Here is a 21,972-nt window from a genome sequence, read left to right as displayed (position 1 = left end):
TTAAGTGTTAAATTATGGAGGGTATAGTTAATAATACAAATCTATAGTGCTATTTCTCCCAACTAACCTATAACATAGATATGATTTTTCCCAATACATATGGATTTTCCATTTTCTGAGTTTTTAATTATTGTAGAGTAAAAGGTTCCTCGGTGTTGTATCGTTATTGGTGTAATTTAAGAAAATAATTTTTAGAAAATATTATTAACTAATTGTAAGGCGTCACATATAGAAAGTGTTGGACACTACTGGTGCCTAATAATAATGCTTGTTGTATTCCTTGTTCTTTTTTTTTGACTCTGAAACTCACAAGAAATTCTTCCAAAACCAGTGAGGCCATTGATTGAATATTTTACATTTAAATTTTAGATTTTTCATTTTTCTCAAAGTTTGTGCTTTAAAGTTTAGTCTATATATGCATTTATTGTTCATTGCAAGATTGAACTACCTAAAGTACACACTTATTAATTAGTCCATTGAAGTTTCATACTTATCTTAAATACAGAAGAAGCAAAGCCATAGCCATAAGCCATTCATTCATTTTCTCAAGAGAGTAATGTATTTATATCAAGTTCAGCTATCAAGTAGGGACCGAGTTTGAATTTTCCTTGATAGAGATAGCTTCATAATTTCATTATAAATTACATGTACACTTGTTCTGTGTTCAGTGTTAAATTGTATTAGTATTAATTTTCATGAAAATACTAAGAGCACTCCCATCACTTTTTCTACTTTATTATTCAAAATGCTTTACTAAAATCTTATTTTTTCTATTCCACTTCACATTTTTACATTATATCATATATTAATTTTTTTTTCTATATCATTTAAATATTATATGTTACTTATATAAACAAAAAAAAAAAAATTAAAAATATTAAATGAAAAAATAGAAAGAAAAGAGAAAGAAATTAAAATATTATTTAAAGAATGAATAATATTTTTCTACATGGAGAGAAACACTGTTTATAATGTAAAATTTTTGAGTTATTTTAGTTCACTGATCAAACATAATTTTAACACATATTTTTTTATTTTTTACTTTTTGAGTTATTTTGAAAATATTGTTGTGAGTACTCTAGTGTGATTGATCTTTTCTAAAATAAACTAAAAAAAATTTACTTTGGCAAAGTTTGTTTTTATTTTTTTTAGATACTAATCATTATTCATTACTCTCTTATACTAATTGGACTTATGAGTAATGATACGTGCTGATAAATTTTTCTAACAAAATATGAAGTAAATAAATATACACAGTACTATAGTATAACTTAGTACATTTGAGAACCAAGTTATAAAAAAAAAATTGCAGAACAAATTAGATAAGTGTATAGGGTTTGTTTGGCACGTTGGAATAGAATTTGACCGGATTAGATTGAATTATGCCGAATGTAATTTTTTTTTATATAAAGAAATAAATTAAGACTAATTAAATTTAAAATATATTTTAATAATAAATAATTATTGTATAAACAAAATTTTATTAATTTTGCTAGCAGGGTTATTAACTCAATTGTATATTTTTATTAATTTTAATAAATAAAATTTTGATAATAAAAAAAATAATTCTACTAGTAAGGTTATTTATCCATATTGCTAGATAGGATAAATAATTCCACACAAATGAGATTAATTGTATATGTTATTCAATCCTCTAACATGACCGAACACTAGACTAGTGAATAATCTAGTTTAGTCCAGTCTAATCCTATGTGCCAAATAATCTATATGCCAAATAAGCTTGCTTATTTAAGTAAAAGCTAGTTCTTTTTACTTTGGTTGGCTAAATTTTTAATTTTACTATAAGATAAGTATAAAGCTACCCAGGTATTTATCCAATTGAAATCTATGTCAATTTTCATGTCTGAATTCAATAAATCTGTTAAGCTTGGTGGAAATGAGATTCTTTGTAAGCTTAAGATTCTTGTTGATCAAAAAGATGCTCTTAGCCTGAGAGAAGGTTCTCAATCCAAACCTTCTCAAAGGACACCTACTCCTTAAGTCATTGTCGACATGTTGCTAAAAGAATGTAATGGGATTTCTGTCATCCATGTTGGGATGGGTTGTGTGGGTAAATCTACTCTTGCTCAACTTGTTTATGATGATAATCAAGTACAAAAGCATTTTGGGCTAAGAGTATGTGTTACTCTATCAGATGAGTTTGATATTTCGAAGATAACGGAAGAGATCTTTGAGGGAGTCACTTCCAACAAATGTGGTTGTTAATTCCATTTTTGGCATATTTAATTGACAAAAATATTTTATTATTTAATGTATATTTCGGCTGGCATATAATTGATATGGTTTCCATATTTGTGTAAATCAAACTTGAAAGGAAAGTTGTCTAGCTTTCCTATTTTTAGAAAAAAGGTAAAAATGGTAAGTTTGGTTACCCATTTCGTTTTTATCTAACCAGCTGTGTAATCTGATCTTGTGTTGAGTTTCCCATTTTCTAAGATCAGGTTTCTTGAAGAGAAAACCGGAGCTAGACTTTCCTTTTCTATAAAAGGAAAGTTGTAGTTACTGCCCACGATTCTGTATGTACAGAAACGGAAATTCCTGGACTGATTGAAGAATTATTTTAGGGAAGTTTCTAGTGGGTTGAGGTCTTGTTCAGACCGAATGTAAGCTGTCTATGAGATGTATATTCATTATAAATACATCTTATAGTAGCTAGGTTTTGTATCTCTTTCATACACTTAGAATAGCTTTCATATCTTAAGGAAAGAGTGTCTTTGTTTTGTACCTCTCTTGTATCTTTGAATTTCATTCATATCCTTAGAAAAGAGAGTCTTTGATTTGTAGAGAAGAGTTGTTCTACTCTTACTCTGTTTATTTGTTGTTTGTATTGTCTTGAGTCTGTATTCAAGTCTACAACGAAGAAGAACATCAGTGCACCTTCGGGAGAAGGGTATTTACAAGCTTTCGGGAGATTGCTTTTGAAGTCTTGCATCGGGAGGATACAAGCACACAACCTTCGGGAGATGGTTGTATAGGCTTTCGGGAGATAGCCTTTAAGCCTTGAATCGGGAGGATTCAAGCACTCTTCAAGGTGATCGAAGGGAGTTCGAGCTCTTGGAGTTTTATCAAGATTCGGTTAGTAGGTGGAATACATCAAGCTTGCGGCATACAATAAGAGGGAGTCTATTTATGCATAAGTCAATTACTTTGTATTTTTGATACCGATCTAATGAATCTTATCTCTGGGCGTGGCCCCGTGGACTAGTAACAATCTGAAAGGATTGTTGAAACCACGTACAAAAATCTTGTGTGTTTTTACTTTTATGCACTGTTTGTTTTTCTGGGTTTCTCTGGAGTTACAGAGTTGCATTCTGTAACTACAGAAAACTGTTTTCAGTACCAGTTTTATTATTCCGCATTTAATTAATCATTTAATTAAATAATCAAACTGGGAATATTAAAATACGGAATTTCAATTGGTATCAGAGCAAGTCACTAAATTCTTAGTGAGATCTTGAGGTTATTCCGTTTAACTTGTTTTGTGTGAGATGTCTTTGTTTGCAGAAGGAAGTTCCATCTCTAGACCTCCTCTATTGAATGAGTCGAATTATCCTTATTGGAAGGTCAGGATGAGAGCTTTCATCAAATCGCAAGATGAGAAAGCATGGAGAGCTATTCTTACAGGTTGGTCTCAACCTACTGAAAATGATGAAAAAGGTAATACTCAGGTAAAATCTGAACTCAGTTGGACCACTGAAGATGAAAAACTGTCTGGTTATAATAATAAGGCTTTACATGCTATTTTTAATGGTGTTGGTGAAGGTTTTATTAAATTAATCTCATCTTGTGAATCTGCAAAAGAAGCATGGGAAATCCTTCAAATTCAATTTGAAGGTACTGCTGATGTAAAGAGATCACGATTTACCATGCTTCAAACTAGATTTGATGAATTGAGAATGTCAGATACTGAACTTTAAATGATTTCTATGAAAGATTATCTGATATTTCTAATGAGTTTTTTGCCTTGGGAGAAAAACTAGATGAATCTGTCTTGGTTCGAAAAATTGTTCGAGTTCTTCCTGACAGGTTTGATACAAAATTGCTTGCAATGGAAGAGGCAAAAGATTTTGGCAAAATGAAGGTTGAGGAACTCATGGGATCTTTAAGAACCTTTGAGTTGAATCAACAAATCAAGAAAAAGAGTAAGCAAAATCTCTCGAATGAGAAAAGCAAAGGTATTGCCTTTAATGCTTCTGAAAATATTGTTTCTGATGATGAAAATAATGATGAAATGGTTCTATTGGCAAAAAATTTCCAAAAATTCATGAAATCTGGTGGAAATAAAAAGTTCTTTTCAAAGAACCCAAAAGGTAACATTTCTGGTAACATTCCCTCTAAACCTTTTCCATCTAACAATAAAAAGGGTATTAAATGCAGAGAATGTGAAGGTTTTGGTCACACTCAATCCGAATGTGCTAATACCTTAAAGAAAAATAAAAAGGGATTGAATGTTACTTGGAGTGATGATTCTGAGAGTAGTGAGGATGAAAAAGAAAAAGTTGTCCTAACAAGTGTTTTGTCAAGAAATTTGCAGGAAAAAGGAAAAAGCATTTGCTTGAACAATATCCTGATCAATGACAACAAGGAAGAATCCATATCCGAATCAGATGAGTCAGAAATTGATGAGGATTCCATGATTGAATCCTACAAGGTAATGTTTGGTAAGTGGTTGGAAACTAGTCTTTGAAAATCGCTCCCTGGTTAAAGATAATAAAATTTTGTGTAACAACATTAATGAGTTGGAAGATAAACTCAAATGTTGTGAATCTGAATTGTCTTTAAAAGAATCAAAAATTATTTCTTTAACCAAGGAAATTGATAACATTAAAAAGAATGTTAAAATGTTAAATCCAGGTTCCACCATCTTTGAAAAAATTCAAAAATCTGGCCAAACTAATCATGCTTGGGTGGGTTATGTTCCAAATCAACTCCGTGTCTAATACCACTAATAGTTTTGTTTCGGGAAGAAGCTGTTTCTACCTCGCAGTTTCGTCTCGACAAAAGAAAGCACTCTGTTGCTACAGAAAAGAAGCAGCACGGTAAGTTTGACAATTTCAAAGGGAAAGGAAGACGTTTCATTCCTATTTGCCATTTTTGTGGAGTAAAAGGTCACATTCGACCTAAATGCATAACCATGCATAACATGTTTAAATCTAATTACATTGGAAATAAACATGTTTTACAAAAACAGAAATGGGTTGTCAAAAACAAATGCTTGGTAGGTTCTACTTGTTTTAAAACTGTTGCTTCTAACATGTGGTATTTTGATAGTGGTTGTTCCAAACACATGACAGGTGAAAAAGAATTTCTTGTGAACATAAGACCAATGCACTGTGGAGAAGTTACATTTGGTAACGGTCTTACTGGTAAAGTCATAGGAATGGGAACTCTCAAGTTCGAAGGGCTTCCTAAACTAAAGAATGTCATGTTGGTTGAAGGACTAAAAGCTAATCTACTTAGCATTAGTCAGATTTGTGATCAGGGTTATACTGTGAGCTTTGATAGCAATCATTGCTATGTATATAATATTCTTGATGAAATTGTGTTACAAGGGCTGCGATCTAGTGATAATTGTTATACTCTCACTACGCATGCCACTTGTCATTCTGTCATTGAAAATGTTACTGACCTATGGCATGAAAAACTTGGGCACATTCACTTTAAAAATCTGAAAAAATTATCTGTTTCAGGGATTGTTCGAGGATTACCTAAACTAGGTAAAGAGTCATTGGGAAAATGTGGTCCATGCCAGTTAGGTAAGCAACTGAAAATTTCTCACAAGAGTGTCCCAGATGTGAATACTTCTAGAGTTCTCGAACTCTTGCACATGGACTTAATGGGTCCAATCCAGGTAGAAAGCTTAAATGGTAAAAGGTATATCTTTGTTTGTGTTGATGATTTTTCTCGATTCTCATGGGTGGATTTTTTGAGAGAAAAATCTGATACTTTTGAAGCTTTCCAATCTCTGTGTTTGAAATTACTAGTTGAAAAAGATTGTAACATTGGCAAAATTGTTAGGATTAGGAGTGATCATGGTAAGGAATTTGAAAATACCGTATATGATGAATTTTGTAAAGCTAACGGTATTTCTCATGAATTTTCTGCTCCTAAAACTCCTCCACAAAATGGAGTGGTTGAAAGAAAGAATCGTACTCTAACAGAAATGGCTAGAGTAATGTTGAATAGCAAGAAGCTCACAAAGCGCCTTTGGGCCGAAGCCATTAACACTGCTTGCTATACCATCAACAGAGTATTCTTGCGTCCAGGTACTCACAAAACACCATATGAAATCTGGAACGGTAAGAAACCAAATGTAAGTCACTTTCATGTGTTCGGATGTAAGTGTTATATTTTACGAGATCGTGATTACATTGGTAAATTTGATTCTAAAAGTGATGAAGGTGTTTTCTTAGGATATTCCACAAATAGTAGGGCATATCGTGTGTATAACATGAGAACCCAAACTATTATGGAATCTGCTAATGTTGTTGTTGATGATCTAAAAGATTTTTCTGAGTTTTCCACAGAAGAACAGATTGAAGATTTGCTTGAAAAGCCTGCTGCTGAGGAAAAGGAACCTGACGAAGCTTCAGAAGCAGTCGTCGAGGTTACTGTGCAGGAATCTGTTGCTACAGAAAATCCAACAACAAAAGAATCCGAGTATCCTTTAAATTCAATCACTGATCCAATACAGAGGGAACCATCCTCCAGGGTTAAAAAGAATCATCCTTCAGATCTCATCCTTGGAAACTTGGATGAGAGCATGGTTACAAGAAGAAAATATGCCAATATAATTCAATTTTTATGTTTTATTTCTTCTTTAGAACCTAAATCTGTAAAAGAAGCTTTAATGGATGAAGATTGGTTTTTAGCTATGCAGGATGAGCTTCATCAGTTTGTTCGAAACAAAGTCTGGAAAATGATTCCAAGACCACCGTTTGTGAACATCATTGGAACCAAGTGGATCTTCAAAAATAAGAGTGATGAGTTTGGCACTATCATTCGAAACAAGGCAAGGTTGGTTGCCCAAGGATACACTCAAGTTGAGGGTGTTGACTTTGATGAAACATTTGCTCCAGTAGCTAGACTGGAATCGATCAGGTTACTTCTTTCCATAGCTTGCATTCTTGGTATTAAATTGTATCAAATGGATGTCAAATCCGTTTTTTGAATGGGCTGTTAAAAGAAGAAGTGTATGTGGAACAACCTAAAGGGTTTGAGGATCCACATTTTCCTGATCATGTTTATAAGTTAGACAAGGCATTGTATGGTCTAAAACAAGCACCACGTGCTTGGTATGAGCGTCTAACTGAATTTTTGCTTTCTCATGATTACAAGAGAGGAAATGTTGATAAAACACTTTTCATCAAAAACATTAATTCTGATGTGATTGTTGCTCAAATATATGTTGATGATATTGTGTTTGGCTCTACCTCTAACTCTGAAGTGCAGGTTTTTGTTTCCCAAATGCAAAAGGAGTTCGAAATGAGTATGGTAGGTGAACTCACTTATTTTCTTGGTCTTCAAGTGAAGCAATCAGATGAGGGAACTTTTGTCACTCAAAGCAAGTATGCAAAGAATTTGGTGAAAAAGTTTGGCCTTGAGAAAGCCAAACATACCAACACTCCCATGAGCACAACTTTGAAATTAAGCAAAGATGAACAAGGAGTAAAGGTAGATCAAACTTTGTATCGAAGTATGATAGGAAGTTTGCTTTATCTTACTGCTAGTCGTCCTGACATTTGCTATAGTGTTGGTGTTTGTGCACGTTATCAGGCTAATCCCATGGAATCCCATCTTTCTGCTGTGAAAAGAATCATTCGCTATGTAAATAGCACTATTGATTTTGGGATTTGGTTTTCAAAAGACACTAATTCTAACCTTGTTTGCTTTAGTGATGCTGATTGGGCGAGGTAATGCCGATGATAGAAAAAGTACTAGTGGTGGATGTTTCTATCTTGGAAACAATTTGGTTTCATGGCATAGCAAGAAGCAAAACTCAATCTCTCCGTCCACAAGCGAGAGGCCGAGTACATTCGCGGGTAGTTGTTGTACCCAATTGTTATGGATGAAACAAATGATGGCAGATTATGGGTTTGATTTGAAAACTTTAACCATCTTTTGTGATAACACTAGTGCTATAAACATTTCTAAGAATCCTGTTCAACACTCTCGCACTAAGCACATAGACATTCGTCATCACTTTATTAGAGAGCTTGTGGAAAATAAAACTCTTGTCTTAGAATATGTTGAAACTAGCAAACAAATTGCAGATATTTTTACTAAAGCTCTTGACTCGGTCCGATTTATTTCTCTAAGGAAATCCTTAGGGGTTTGTACTGTTTAATGCTTTTATTTTTCCATAGTCCTTGATATTTGAGTTGTCTTAGAGTTCATAATGTCTTGTCTTTGTCCTAGAAGAAAATTTCAACCTTATAAGAATTTCAGTCATTATTTTATTGCTAATGTTGTAATATTATGATGTCATACAGGTTTGTCAGGAAAATTGTCCACTCCTCACAGGAATATTCAGGTTCATCAAACAGTGTTATGTAAGCTACCATTTTCGAATGATGTTGTTCAAAAAACTGTGTGTTCAAGCTCCATTGGATGAATAGAGCTACCTATCTCAATGTGTGAAAGCCATCTCTGAGTAAGTTGGAACTATGTAATTAGGAGTTATGTAGAAGATACGCTACCATTGAAAAGGGCTACCATTGAGGTAGTGTGACAGCGTCTCCTATGGGTACAATTTATCAGAAAAAGTCTTTTTGACAAATTGGGCAATGTTCCCTGCTTACACTTTCACACACTAATGCTTGACACAGTTTGTGGTAAAATTTGTTTATTCTCGAAAATGGTGTTATAAAGCTATTACATACTGTTTGATGTGCTTTAATATTCTTGGTGATGGAGTCAATTTTTCCTGTGAACCGGTATGACGTCATTCTATTACTTCATTAGTTTGATAAAATAATTTCTGATTATTCTTATGAGTTTGATTTTTTCATCAGGGACAAAGACAAATGGACATTGTGAATTCTAGTTGCAAAAATATCAAGGTTATTTTATTTTTCTGTCTTTTAATCAAAAAAAAAAATATAAAAAAAAAAAAAATAAAAAAAAATAAAAAATAAAAAAAAAGGTTCGTGATCGAGTAGTCAAGTGAGCTTTGTTAAAAATTTTGTTATTTTTTTTATGTTTCATTATGTTCTTAGACACAATTTTTGCTCTTAAGTGGTGATTAGTGCTTTTTGTGTCTTGGTGTGTTCTCTTGTTTATTATTTGCATTTTTTCTTTGGGGGGCATTTTTTTAAAAAATAAAAGAAAAAGGGGGGCATATTTTTTTGAATTCATTTTCGAATCCTTGTATGTATTTTTTCTTTTATTTTTTTTTATTTTATGGAAACATGTTTTAATTGTATTTATTTATTTAGAATGTTTCCTTTATTTGTGGAGATTTGGTCTTTTTGATGTGTATAGGAAACTTGTAATTAAATAATTAATTATTTGTTGGTTTCCTTTTTGGTGGCAATTTCGGTTTTGGTAAGGGCCTTTAAATTCTTAGATTTTGTGGGGAATGTTGGTTTCCTTTTTTCATTTAAGGAAACATTGACCAAATTTTGAAAAACCTTTTTTGGTTTCCTTTTTCCTCTCCACACGTGGGTCAAAGGTAAGGAAGTTACCTTCCTTTTCAGTTTGTCTCTTTTAAAATTTGGGCATTTAAAATTGGAAGTTATATATTCTCAACTTCCCATTATCCCACGATCACATCTCTCTCTTCTCTTTTTATTGTTTTCTCTCAAAAGTCTAACATTGTTCAAAGTAAGAGGGTTTGTGTTCTAGGGTTTCAAAGAAAAAAAAAATGGCCAAAACTAAGAATGCCCAACCATCCAAGAAGCCCACTCGTGGCTCTGCTTCTGCTTCACCGGTGTCTCCGCCTGCGCCGCCTGCTCCAGCAACCGGAGCTTCTGGTTCGTCCTCTGCTCCGACGAAGTCTGCCAAGAAATCGAAGACCCAAGCTCGAAAATCTGTGGCAAAATTTTCATCTCCTCTTGTGGGTGCCTCCCCTATTGCTTCTCCAACACCTGGGTTGGGTGATCATGATGAATCCCATTCATCCGATCACACATTGTCGAAGTCCTCTTCTTCGAATGGTGCTCCTAATGTCGACCAAGCTTTGGTGACTTTGCCCACGGTGAGTTCTCGAACAAGGTCCAAGGTTTCCACTCCTTCAAAACCTGAAGTGGTTAAACCTAAAAATGCATCCAAAGGGAAAAAGGTGGTTTCTTCATCTTCAAAGGGCAAAAATCTCAAGGAGAATCCCCCTTCGGTCTCTTCCTCGGATTCTGAACCAGAAGAAAGTGAGGAGGATCATGATTCAGAGGGCTTGTCCGATTCAAGTGAAGAATTTGTGCCCAAAGATCTTCCTGTTGTTGATGATTCTGGATCCGAGAGTGAAGAACCAGAAACTGAACCTGTCACGACAGAATCTGCTCCAGTCCCTCCTGCTGTTCCAAAGAAGGACAAAGGAAAAAGGCCCATTGTCTCTAATCCTGTTCTTCCACAGAAAAGAAAGAGGCCCTCTGGTATTTCTCTTGATAACTTCAAGCCCCATTCTCATTATTTTTGTTATAATGATCATGCTAGAGATATGAAATTCTATGAGAATAGGAATTTTACTGTGGAGAAAAATTTTAATGTTATTGCTCATAAGCCTTTTGGAGTGTATAACATGTTGAAAGAAAGACAATGGGTAGATACCTTGATCGGTTTTGATGGGTATGTGGATAGAATTGTGAAGGAATTTTATGCTAACATCACTGATGAGTTTCTCGATGAGGACTCTTTCATGTTTGGCAAAGTTTTTGTCAGAGGACACTGGTATTCCTTCACTGTGAAGGATGTTGCTGAGGCTCTCAATTTGCCTATGGGAATTGAGCCAACTGATGTGGAGTTTGATCGTCAAAAGGTGTTCGGTTTTCTCTCTGGTGATAATGAAATTGAACTCTCCGACACCATGCATATGTCTCAACTCACCTATCAACATGCTGCTCTCATGAGGTTTGCCCTATCCAATTGGTTTCCTTGCTCCAATCCGGTAAATGTTTCAAATGAACTTGCTTTCTTTTTATATAAAGTTTCAATTGGTGCTAAAATTGATTTGGCTGACATGATTTGGGAGCAAATTGTCTCTCTTCGAAAGGGTAAGAAACCTAGGCTCAATCTCATTTTTCCTCACTTAATCTATAAAATTTTATCTGATCAAGAGGAATTGATTCTTGAGAATGAATCAATTGAGATGCCTGCTGTTGGAACCACTTTCAAAATTCCTGAGAAGCCTCCTCAAGGAAAAGCTGCTCAAAGAAAGGCTCGGTCTGCTTCCCCTGGTCTTACAAATGATCCTGCTGCTGGATCTGCTTCCACTTCTGCTCCTACAGAAATGGCAGAATTCAACTTGCGTTTGGGAAGAATGGAGACCAGTCAGGCCCTGCTTCTTAGGAAAATGGACAGCATCATGAAATACTTCCGACCCAATGATGATGAATAAGTGGTTCAATCTTTTATCTTTTGCTTTTTATTAATGTTTATTTGAATTTATGACTTTGTTCTTGTTTGTTTTTGTTATCTTTGGCTCCTTGATAGACAAAAAGGGGGAGTAGTCATTTTTTTTTTTTTGGATTCATTGAACTCTTTGTTACAACTCTGGACCCTTGGTTTTAGGGGGAGTTGCTTGTTTGTGGTTTAACACTTTTCCGTTTAAAAAGTTGTTTGTGGTTTAACACTTTTCCATTTAAAAAGTTGTGTTCTTCGGTTTGCAAGCTTTTCCGTCCAAAAAAAGTTATATGTTTTATGTGTTAGAGAGCTTTCATGCAAGGGGAGTATTTTCTATACTCTTGTATCTTTAAAAAGCTATTTGCTTTGGTTTCTAACACTTGATGCAGGTTTTCTCATAATAAAATGTTTTGTCAATCAAAGTGCCAAAGGGGGAGATTGTTAATTCCATTTTTGGCATATTTAATTGACAAAAATATTTTATTATTTAATGTATATTTCGGCTGGCATATAATTGATATGGTTTCCATATTTGTGTAAATCAAACTTGAAAGGAAAGTTGTCTAGCTTTCCTATTTTTGGAAAAAAGGTAAAAATGGTAAGTTTGGTTACCCATTTCGTTTTTATCTAACCAGCTGTGTAATCTGATCTTGTGTTGAGTTTCCCATTTTCTAAGATCAGGTTTCTTGAAGAGAAAACCGGAGCTAGACTTTCCTTTTCTATAAAAGGAAAGTTGTAGTTACTGCCCACGATTCTGTATGTACAGAAACGGAAATTCCTGGACTGATTGAAGAATTATTTTAGGGAAGTTTCTAGTGGGTTGAGGTCTTGTTCAGACCGAATGTAAGCTGTCTATGAGATGTATATTCATTATAAATACATCTTATAGTAGCTAGGTTTTGTATCTCTTTCATACACTTAGAATAGCTTTCATATCTTAAGGAAAGAGTGTCTTTGTTTTGTACCTCTCTTGTATCTTTGAATTTCATTCATATCCTTAGAAAAGAGAGTCTTTGATTTGTAGAGAAGAGTTGTTCTACTCTTACTCTGTTTATTTGTTGTTTGTATTGTCTTGAGTCTGTATTCAAGTCTACAACGAAGAAGAACATCAGTGCACCTTCGGGAGAAGGGTATTTACAAGCTTTCGGGAGATTGCTTTTGAAGTCTTGCATCGGGAGGATACAAGCACACAACCTTCGGGAGATGGTTGTATAGGCTTTCGGGAGATAGCCTTTAAGCCTTGAATCGGGAGGATTCAAGCACTCTTCAAGGTGATCGAAGGGAGTTCGAGCTCTTGGAGTTTTATCAAGATTCGGTTAGTAGGTGGAATACATCAAGCTTGCGGCATACAATAAGAGGGAGTCTATTTATGCATAAGTCAATTACTTTGTATTTTTGATACCGATCTAATGAATCTTATCTCTGGGCGTGGCCCCGTGGACTAGTAACAATCTGAAAGGATTGTTGAAACCACGTACAAAAATCTTGTGTGTTTTTACTTTTATGCACTGTTTGTTTTTCTGGGTTTCTCTGGAGTTACAGAGTTGCATTCTGTAACTACAGAAAACTGTTTTCAGTACCAGTTTTATTATTCCGCATTTAATTAATCATTTAATTAAATAATCAAACTGGGAATATTAAAATACGGAATTTCAGTGGTATTGATAACTCAAATGAAATTCAGAGGAGGTTGAAGGAAGAATTGAAGGGAAAGAAATTCTTGATGATGTTTGGAACGAGTCTTATAGGACAGTTTGAAGAGTTGTTTTGAGTCTGGATCACATGGAAGTAGAATTATTGTTACTACTCGAAGCACAACTGTCGCCTCTACTATGACTGGACATATTCATCAACTACAAACTTTGATGAATGAAGATTGCTGGCAATTATTTGTCAACTTTCAGAAACATCTTTGATCTCAATGACTATCAAGATTTGCAAGTAATTGATAGGAAAATTGTGGACAAGTGCAAAGGTCTTCCCTTAGCAGTAAAATCTCTTGGTGGGTTATTGCGTTCTGAACCAAATTCCAAAAAATTAGAGGACATACTTATCAGTGACACATGGGAGGAGTTGTACATGAAGGAGGGTTCCATTCTTCCAGCTTTATGGTTAAGCTATCGCCACTTACCTTCACATCTCAAGCAATGTTTTGCGTATTGTTCCATATTTCCCAAAGATTATCAATTTGAAAGAGAAAAATTTATCTCCAAATGCATGACCTAATACACAATTTAGCTATGCTTGTATCAGGTGATTTTTGTTTTAGGTTGGATTTGAATAATGATTTACTTGATCTTTCAACAATGACCCGTCATTTGTCATACATGATGAGTCTTATACTACTTAAGAAACTTTTTCAAGTACAATATGTTGCTTAAAGTAGGAAGTTGCTAAAGAGTACTTTCTTTAAGTGAATCTTTGATCAAGGAGTTTCCTGAATCAATTGGCAATCCACAACATTCAAGGTACTTGGACTTGTCTTTGTACATTGTATAATTTACAGACTTTGGTATTGTCAAAGTGTAGAAACCTTTGTCAACTGCCAAAGAAGATTGAAAACTTAATCAACTTGCAATATCAAACACTTGAATTTCTTATCCAATGTGGCTTTGAGTGATAGAAATAGTGAAGAGTTTAACATGAAAAGAGTAGCAGAGCTTGATAATTTACGTTGCATTTCGGGGTTGGAAAACATCAGAAGCTTCACAGGCTAGGATAAGAAATACTTGATGCACTTCGACCACATACAAATTTGGAACATCTTGAGATTCAAAATTATAGAGGTACAACATTGTCGGATTGGATTGGAGATTCTGTATTTTCTAATTTAGTATCAATCAGATTACTCTATTGTAAAAATTGTTGTGTTTTACCACCACTTGGATGTGAAAGTTTGTGTGGTGATGATGATGAGATAATTCATGACAAGGGTCCTCAATTTAGTTCTCTAGAACAATTAACAATTACAAGTATGTTGGAATTGAAAGAGTGGTCATTTAGATTTAGTAGTGAGACTATGCAACAAGGTCAAATATTCCCTCATCTTAAAAGATTTAGTCTGTGGAATTGTCCAAAGCTTAATGTTGGATTACCATGTTATCTCTACTTGTGATCAAATGATGGTTTTGCTCCCCAAACTCAAGGGATTACAATGCTGGAATCGCTTCTAGACCGGGTCCGGGATCACACTCGAAAGTAAAGATACTTGAATTAGAGAGATTGGAATTACTTTTTGAGAATTATAAGCAATGGGATCTGCATAAACTCTTCTTTAGAGTTCTTAAGAATTAGTGGTTGGGTAGATGATTCATTTCCCGACGAGGGGCTCCTTCCGATCACTCTAACTAGGCTTCATCTCGAGTATTCCAACAACCTCGAAACATTAAATGGCAAGGCCTTTCAACAACTCACCTCCCTTACAAACTTGCATATTAATAATTGTAAACGGCTGCAATGCTGGCCTGAAGAAGGGCTGCCGATTTCTGTATCTTTTTTATCAATCTATGATTGTCCTTTGCTAAAGCAATGGTTTAAGAAAGGAGGAGAAGATTGGCCAAAGATCAAGCACATCAATTATGTAGAGTTTGATAAACTAAAATTGTATTCCTTTTTTCTACTTAATTGGTTGAAACATTTAATAAAAAATTGTAACTTAAAACAGTTAGTCATATGATCATTTCAGGTCAAATATGTTTTGTACTTGAACCAAAGATATGAGAGTTGATTCTTCTTACTTCATGCCAGGTAATGATAGTTCTTGGTATGCTAAACACAAAAACCTCACTTGTTTAAGGAATCATTGGTGCATTAATTGTGGAGGAGTGGTGAAATTCCTCAAGTGGCCGAGGCGATCGGGGTGTGTGAGGACTAAGGAGGCTTTGGGTTGAATCAAGCAGCGTGGATGGGCGAATGTGGTGTAGGAAATTATTGGCTCAGAGTTAGGGAATGTTTCTTTAGATTTTGTTAAACGATCTACAAACAGAGTACCTTATTATCTTGTTCGAGCTATCTCTTTTATACGTGTTGTTTGAGCCAACTCTAGTTCGTCTAAATTCTTTGGTGTAATGTTGAATGATATTATGGTTTAATGAAGTTTATTTTTTACTCAAAATAAATAAATAAATAAATGTGTAGCATCAACAAGCTCATGGATTGGAGGCTATAGTAACTTTTTACAAGTGGTCAAATATTTGAGAATATAATTCTTCTTTTTTTCTTCCTTGTGGTGTTTAGAGATTACACAGTGACTCTCAACAGTTAGGTCATTGATTTTTGAATATTAATATAATAAACTCTCATCACCCACCAGCCTTCTTAAATTTTTTACAGTTATTTTTTTTTTCACCAAGTTTTGTGCTTTATGTATGAGTCCATACTCCATATGCATTTATCGTCCATTAGTTTGTAATCAGGGTCGGCATTGAGTTAAGGCGGAGTAATCTATTTAAAATTTTTTATCTTTTAAGAACTGATGCTCTTAAAAAAAAAAAAAAATCAAAGTAAGAACATTGATTGCAAAAGCGAAACTTACACTATGTCACCTTAAAACGACCTTCAAGGCATGGACGACCTTCAAGGCATGGTTGCACACTGTAAATAGTTATTTTGTAAATTTTATACTTTTTATGTTGTTTGACAAAATTTTTGAGAAATTCTAATCAGATACAAACCCAAAGTCTAATGTAGATCATTACTGTATGAATTTTATTGAGTCTTAAGACATCACTCACAATAATAATGTAAAATAACTACAAATGTAAAATTATAGTTAAGAGAAGAGAAATCCAATAGATAAATTAAAATACTTCAAAAATTTAGCTTATTAATAGTGTTTAGTTAAATATAGCTAAATTTTTTTAGGGTAAATACCATTTTGGACCTTCTGTTTTACAAAAGTTACTAATTGGACCCTGTGTTTTGTTAAATGACAAAATGGACCCTGTATTTTTTAAAATAGTACAAATAGGACCCTGAATTGATTTTTTGTCAAAATAAAATTTAATTATAATCCGATCTAAAAGTGCTATGACAAAACTGTTTACATTTTTTGTATCTGTTCGTATTAAGCATTGTCTTCAAGTTGGTTGTATTAAAAAAAAAGTTGTCAAAAATTAAGCTCAGTGTCCTATTTTTACTATTTTAGAAAATACAGGGTCCATTTTGTCATTTAACAAAATACATGGTCCAATCTGTAACTTTTGCAAAACACAGGGTCCAAAATGGTATTTACCCAATTTTTTATTAATTTTAATGTTTACCTAAATTTTTTTGTTATTTTTTTTAATACATTTTGTTTATTTGTAAGAGTAAAAAAAATAAACATTATGTAATATATACTATTTTATTATTTTTTGTATTATAAATATATTATTTAAAAAGATAATTACATAAGGCACCATTTTTTTTGTAAAAAAATTATATTTTTATGTTTTAATTCTTTTTTATATTTTTACATTTTTATAGTTTTCCATATAAACAACTAGAAAATAATAAGAAAACTACATAAAAGTAACATCAAAATAACAACAAAAAATAACATACAAATACCAAAAAATCAACAACAAATTAATAAGAGTACAATATAAAAAGCCTGCATTTTTTATAAATAAAATCAAAAAGTTGTAAAAATGTTTAAAATTTCCTAAAATTGTATTTTTGTAATTTTTTTTTTGTTGTTTTTGTGAAATAATCCCTTATTTAAATGGTATGAAGAAAAATATAAAAAAATTAATGTATAATATAATATAAATGTGTAGTGAATAGAAAAAATAAAATTTTAGTTGATGTAATTGAATTTCCATCTTATATATTTTATTTTAAAGTAAAATATTTGGATGACCATACTAAAGTGGAGTCGCATTCCTTTTGAGAAAAATGGTGTTGCATTGTATAAGGACACCCACGCTTCTTGGCATGCCCCATGTGCAGCAGCAAAAAGAGATATAATGTGTGAATATGGGTCCACAACTCACAAAATCAGTTACAAAACACACAACATAACATGTATATATATGTATTATGTACATGAGAATAATAGTGCTAATAAAATATTCAATTTGATTCAATAATTTATACTTGTGTGGGTAAAAGTAACATTCAATCAAATCTATATATATATCTTTATATATTAAAAGTACTTATCTAACGACATTTTTTGGTTTATTGGTTTAACAGAATATACCTTAAAAATAAAAGAATATTCTGTTAAATTTTAACCATGTTAATAGGTTTGATCTCCCGTTAACAAACGTTAATAAATAAATCCAATAATTAAACCCAAAAAATTAAACAATCTTTTTTTAAATTAAAAAAAATCATCTTACCCACATATCTCTCTAACAAACTGTATATCCCTAATTTTTGATATTTTTTTGTTATTTTTTTTAAAAAATTTACACGTTTTTTTTATGAGATATTTTCACTTTTATTGTGGTACTGTAGATTACGGATGCACTGGAAATGTTGATTCGAATGACACATAGAGGGGCTTGTGGTTGTGAAACTAATACTGGCGATGGAGCTGGGATTCTTGTAGACCTCCCTCACGAGTTCTTCAAGGAAGTATTTTTCCATCATTTATTTAAATAAAAAATCTGTTATATTTCTTTGGCAATTTTATTTTTATTTGCGTCGTTTAATCAGTTTTAGTAAACCTTTATGTATATTTACACTGTTATTCTTTCTTCATATCTATAGTTATTTACATATAAAATATATTCTACAGAAAAGAAAATTCTAATTTAACATACTCACTAAAGTAAATTATTACTTTAGTTATTTTCTTTTCTTATAATCTATCTTAAATGTATTTGTAACCTCATCTAGCACGAGAATGCAAGAGAACATATTTTATGTGCAAACTTAATTTATTATTTATAATCTTTGTGCTTAATATAAGGTAAATTTGTTTTAAATTTCTAAATTTTTTATATATTGTGTTCTTGGCGTAACTTATCAATTAATATTATATTTTAAAAACACTATATATATAGATTTTTTTTTTAAAACGTTAATTTGTGTTTATACCAATCACCATGGAGTGCATTTCTATTTTGGTTTTGTCTACTTTAGTTCAAAGACTTGACATGTTTGAGTGAGATTAATTTTGTATTATATTATAGCCCATATCATATATAAGATATAAAATATTATCTGAAAAACATTTTGATTTTTGATGCATTAATATTTTTTATTAATTTTATTTTTATTTTTATTGAGCTTAAGTAACTAATCCTAAATAATACAGGGAGTTCCATTATCAATAATTATATAATCGAATCATAATAAACATTCTGTTTTAATAATTAATATATATAAAACATTATTTATTAAAAAAAAAAGTTAACATACGTGCATGCACTGCACGTAACTTCAATCTAGTATATATATATATATGTAGTTTTAAAATAATATGCGTACAATTAATATTTTAATATAAAAAAATAATAATTTACAAATTTAATACATATTGTTAACACAAATTTTTGTCAACTTATTCTAATAAATTCAAAAAATAAAGAGATGAAAATAATAAATAAATACAAAATATTTTTACATAGTTTTATAGTTAAATTTACATAGTTCACGAGTTAATATTATTTTTAAGTTTTGAAGCATGTATTACTCCTTTTTGATATTCTTCAACTAATTAGTAAATTGATCGATCTTAGCTAAAGTCTGAGTTGAGAAATAAACCTCGAGTGTATTCTATATCTGAGTAGAAGTGTCACTACCAACAACACGAGTGAGCACACCTTCGATCATGGAGGAGAGTAACCAGGAGTAAAACAGCTGATCTTGTTGCTCCCATTAAAGATATACATGATTGATTCGATTCAAAAATTGATCTTGTTCAGAAAAAAACTTCATCCAAGGAGGTTTGTCAGAGATGTAATCAAAGAGTTGATGACCTTTAATGGCAGACAACACCTGAGGATGCCATAACAGGAAATTGTTATTGTCAAGCTTGACAAAAAACTTGTGATTGAAGACAACAAGATGAAATTGAGGAGGATTAGTAGTGGACGGCATATATGAAACAAGAAGAAGTAGAACGAGATGCAAAAGCAAAAAAAAACTCAAGAACAATCGATTTTTTTTTTTTTTTACTCTGATACCATGTTGAGATTCAAGAATGGAAATGTGGAAAAAATTCTCTTCATAGAAATGAATGAGCAAAGCTCAGTATACAAGGAGAGAGACCGAATACAGTTAACAATAATTAGTTACATCTATTAAATAAAGTGTACATAACTAACTCAAGTAACAACCTAACTAACTATACATTAATTATTAACAATGAGTGATTAATGTCCATGTTTCACGTACAATTATACATTTGGATAAGTGTAAATAACTGTTTATGTTAAAATTACAAAGAAGTGGATTTTGACTTGATTAGACCGTGTTGTTTGTGAGCAGATGCATAACTGAGTGTGTAATACGAGGAGATACATGGTTGAGTGTGTAATACGTGGAGATGCATAACTGAGTGTGCATTATGATGAGATGTATAGCTGAGTGTGTAATACAAGGAGATGTATTGCTAATTGTGTAATACGAGGAGATACATTGTTGAGTGTGTAACATGAGGAGATACATTATAGAGTGTGTAATACGAGGAGATATAAGATTCTTGTATTACAACTAGATACAAGATCCTTGTATTACAACAAGCTACAAAATCATTGTATTACAATCAGCTACTAGATCCTTGTATTACGACTAGCTACTAGATCCTTGTATTACGAGATGTTGAAAGTTTATCGAAATAACATCCCAACAATATTGAAATATCTCATTTTATGAACCTTGTGATCCTTATTTAAATGGAGTCGCCTCACAGGTTGAGTCCTGAGTTTATTCAACTTGTCCACAATGTATTTGTTGCAAGAATTATTATTTATGCCACGTGACATACAATTTGACTTGTTTATTAAATAGTCCAAAAAATGATATAACACATGAGGAATGCTAATTACAACCTCCTATTACAACTTCTTAGTCAACCTTCATGTCTGAAATCACATGCCGAAAGATTTTTTTTTCAATTTTTTTTCATAGCAGTATTCATTATAGTTACAGTATCATCCCTGTAAATTTTTGAAAAATTCTGAATAGTTTACAATACCGAAAATAGAGTGCCTGATATTCCAGTTTACCACGCGCATTCAAAAAACTTCAAACGTATTTTCGGCATTGTAAACTATTCGAAATTTTTCAAAAATTTACAAGGATGATGTTGTAAGCATAACAAATACCACCGTGAAAAAAAAATTGAAAAAAAATATTCCGACATGTGTTTTCGGGCATGGAAGTTGACTAAGAGGTTGTAACAGGAGGTTAACGGTAGCACTCCTCATAACACATATAATATTTTTTTAAAGCTTAATAGATAAAATATATATCTAATTCTTATTTATAAAAAAAATATAATTTAAACCAAAATTAAACATTTTTTTATATATACAACTTTTTTCTTCATCCCCTTTCAATTTGTAATTTTTTGTTTTCTTTTATCATTGGTTATGTGTAAAAGAAATATTTTTGGTGAATTACCCCATATACTATTTTTTATTTTTTTTTTCAAATTTATGATTTGAGTTGCTCTGGTAGTTTCTAGGTGAGTTGCTATACGGATTTTGATTGCGATTTAGGTTGCTCCATTAGTTGTTATATGAGTTTCTATGTGGAATTCTATAAAAGTTAAAAAAAAAACTGTTATAAAGTATAAAAATAAAAATACTCAATATTTTTTTAATAAATATTAAATAATTAAATATTTAAAAATAACCAACAAAATAACGAAATATAGTTAACAAGAATAATGAAGTTCTATCTTAAAATTAATTAGTGATGAGTGAGTAGTTCATGTTTTTATATATGATTCAATATTTTTATATTTAATTTATGTGTGATAATATTATTCAATAATAAAATATCGCTAATTCACTATACAATATTTAAGTGGTATTAGGTACTGGTAACTTATAACAAAACTGCTATATGTATACTATATGTGTTGCAATGTATGTATAATGTAAGGTTACTTTAGTTTAGTTGTGAAAATATGATTTGCCTCCATTTACAACAAAGACAATATTGTACTAAAAAGAAAAACAAACTCATCATCTCTCCATTATTAATACTACCAAACCAACCCAATAGTAACTGTAGTAGTACTATAGATAGCCTTTGGCTCCACCTCCACTTCCATTTCCACTTCATCACCCAACAAAAATATCTATCAATCAATTATCATTTCCTATGGAAGTGAGTAAACTAGTACTACTATCTATCTAGATCCTGTTGCTGCTACTGAATTCTTATCTCTATTTAGTACAAAAAAAATATCTTGGTTTTTAAAGTAGAAAACAGATCTATGTCTCAAAG

At 32.1% G+C, this 21,972-nt stretch overlaps 1 protein-coding gene across 1 annotated transcript; it reads left to right on the top strand.

Moving 5' to 3' along the window:
• The first annotated feature begins 9,886 nt into the window (after nucleotides 1-9,886).
• LOC115722683 (putative disease resistance RPP13-like protein 1) lies at nucleotides 9,887-13,803 on the top strand. Its single transcript, XM_061104237.1, has 3 exons — nucleotides 9,887-9,995; nucleotides 13,262-13,329; nucleotides 13,453-13,803. The coding sequence occupies exons 1-3, from the start codon at nucleotides 9,887-9,889 to the stop codon at nucleotides 13,801-13,803; spliced, it is 528 nt and encodes a 175-aa protein (XP_060960220.1).
• The last annotated feature ends 8,169 nt before the right edge of the window (nucleotides 13,804-21,972 follow it).

Source organism: Cannabis sativa, chromosome 9, assembly GCF_029168945.1.
Source record: "Cannabis sativa cultivar Pink pepper isolate KNU-18-1 chromosome 9, ASM2916894v1, whole genome shotgun sequence".
In the NCBI taxonomy this organism is placed as follows: domain Eukaryota; kingdom Viridiplantae; phylum Streptophyta; class Magnoliopsida; order Rosales; family Cannabaceae; genus Cannabis; species Cannabis sativa.
The sequence above is the reverse complement of the archived record's forward strand: the minus strand, read 5'-3'. Positions and strand labels throughout refer to the sequence as shown.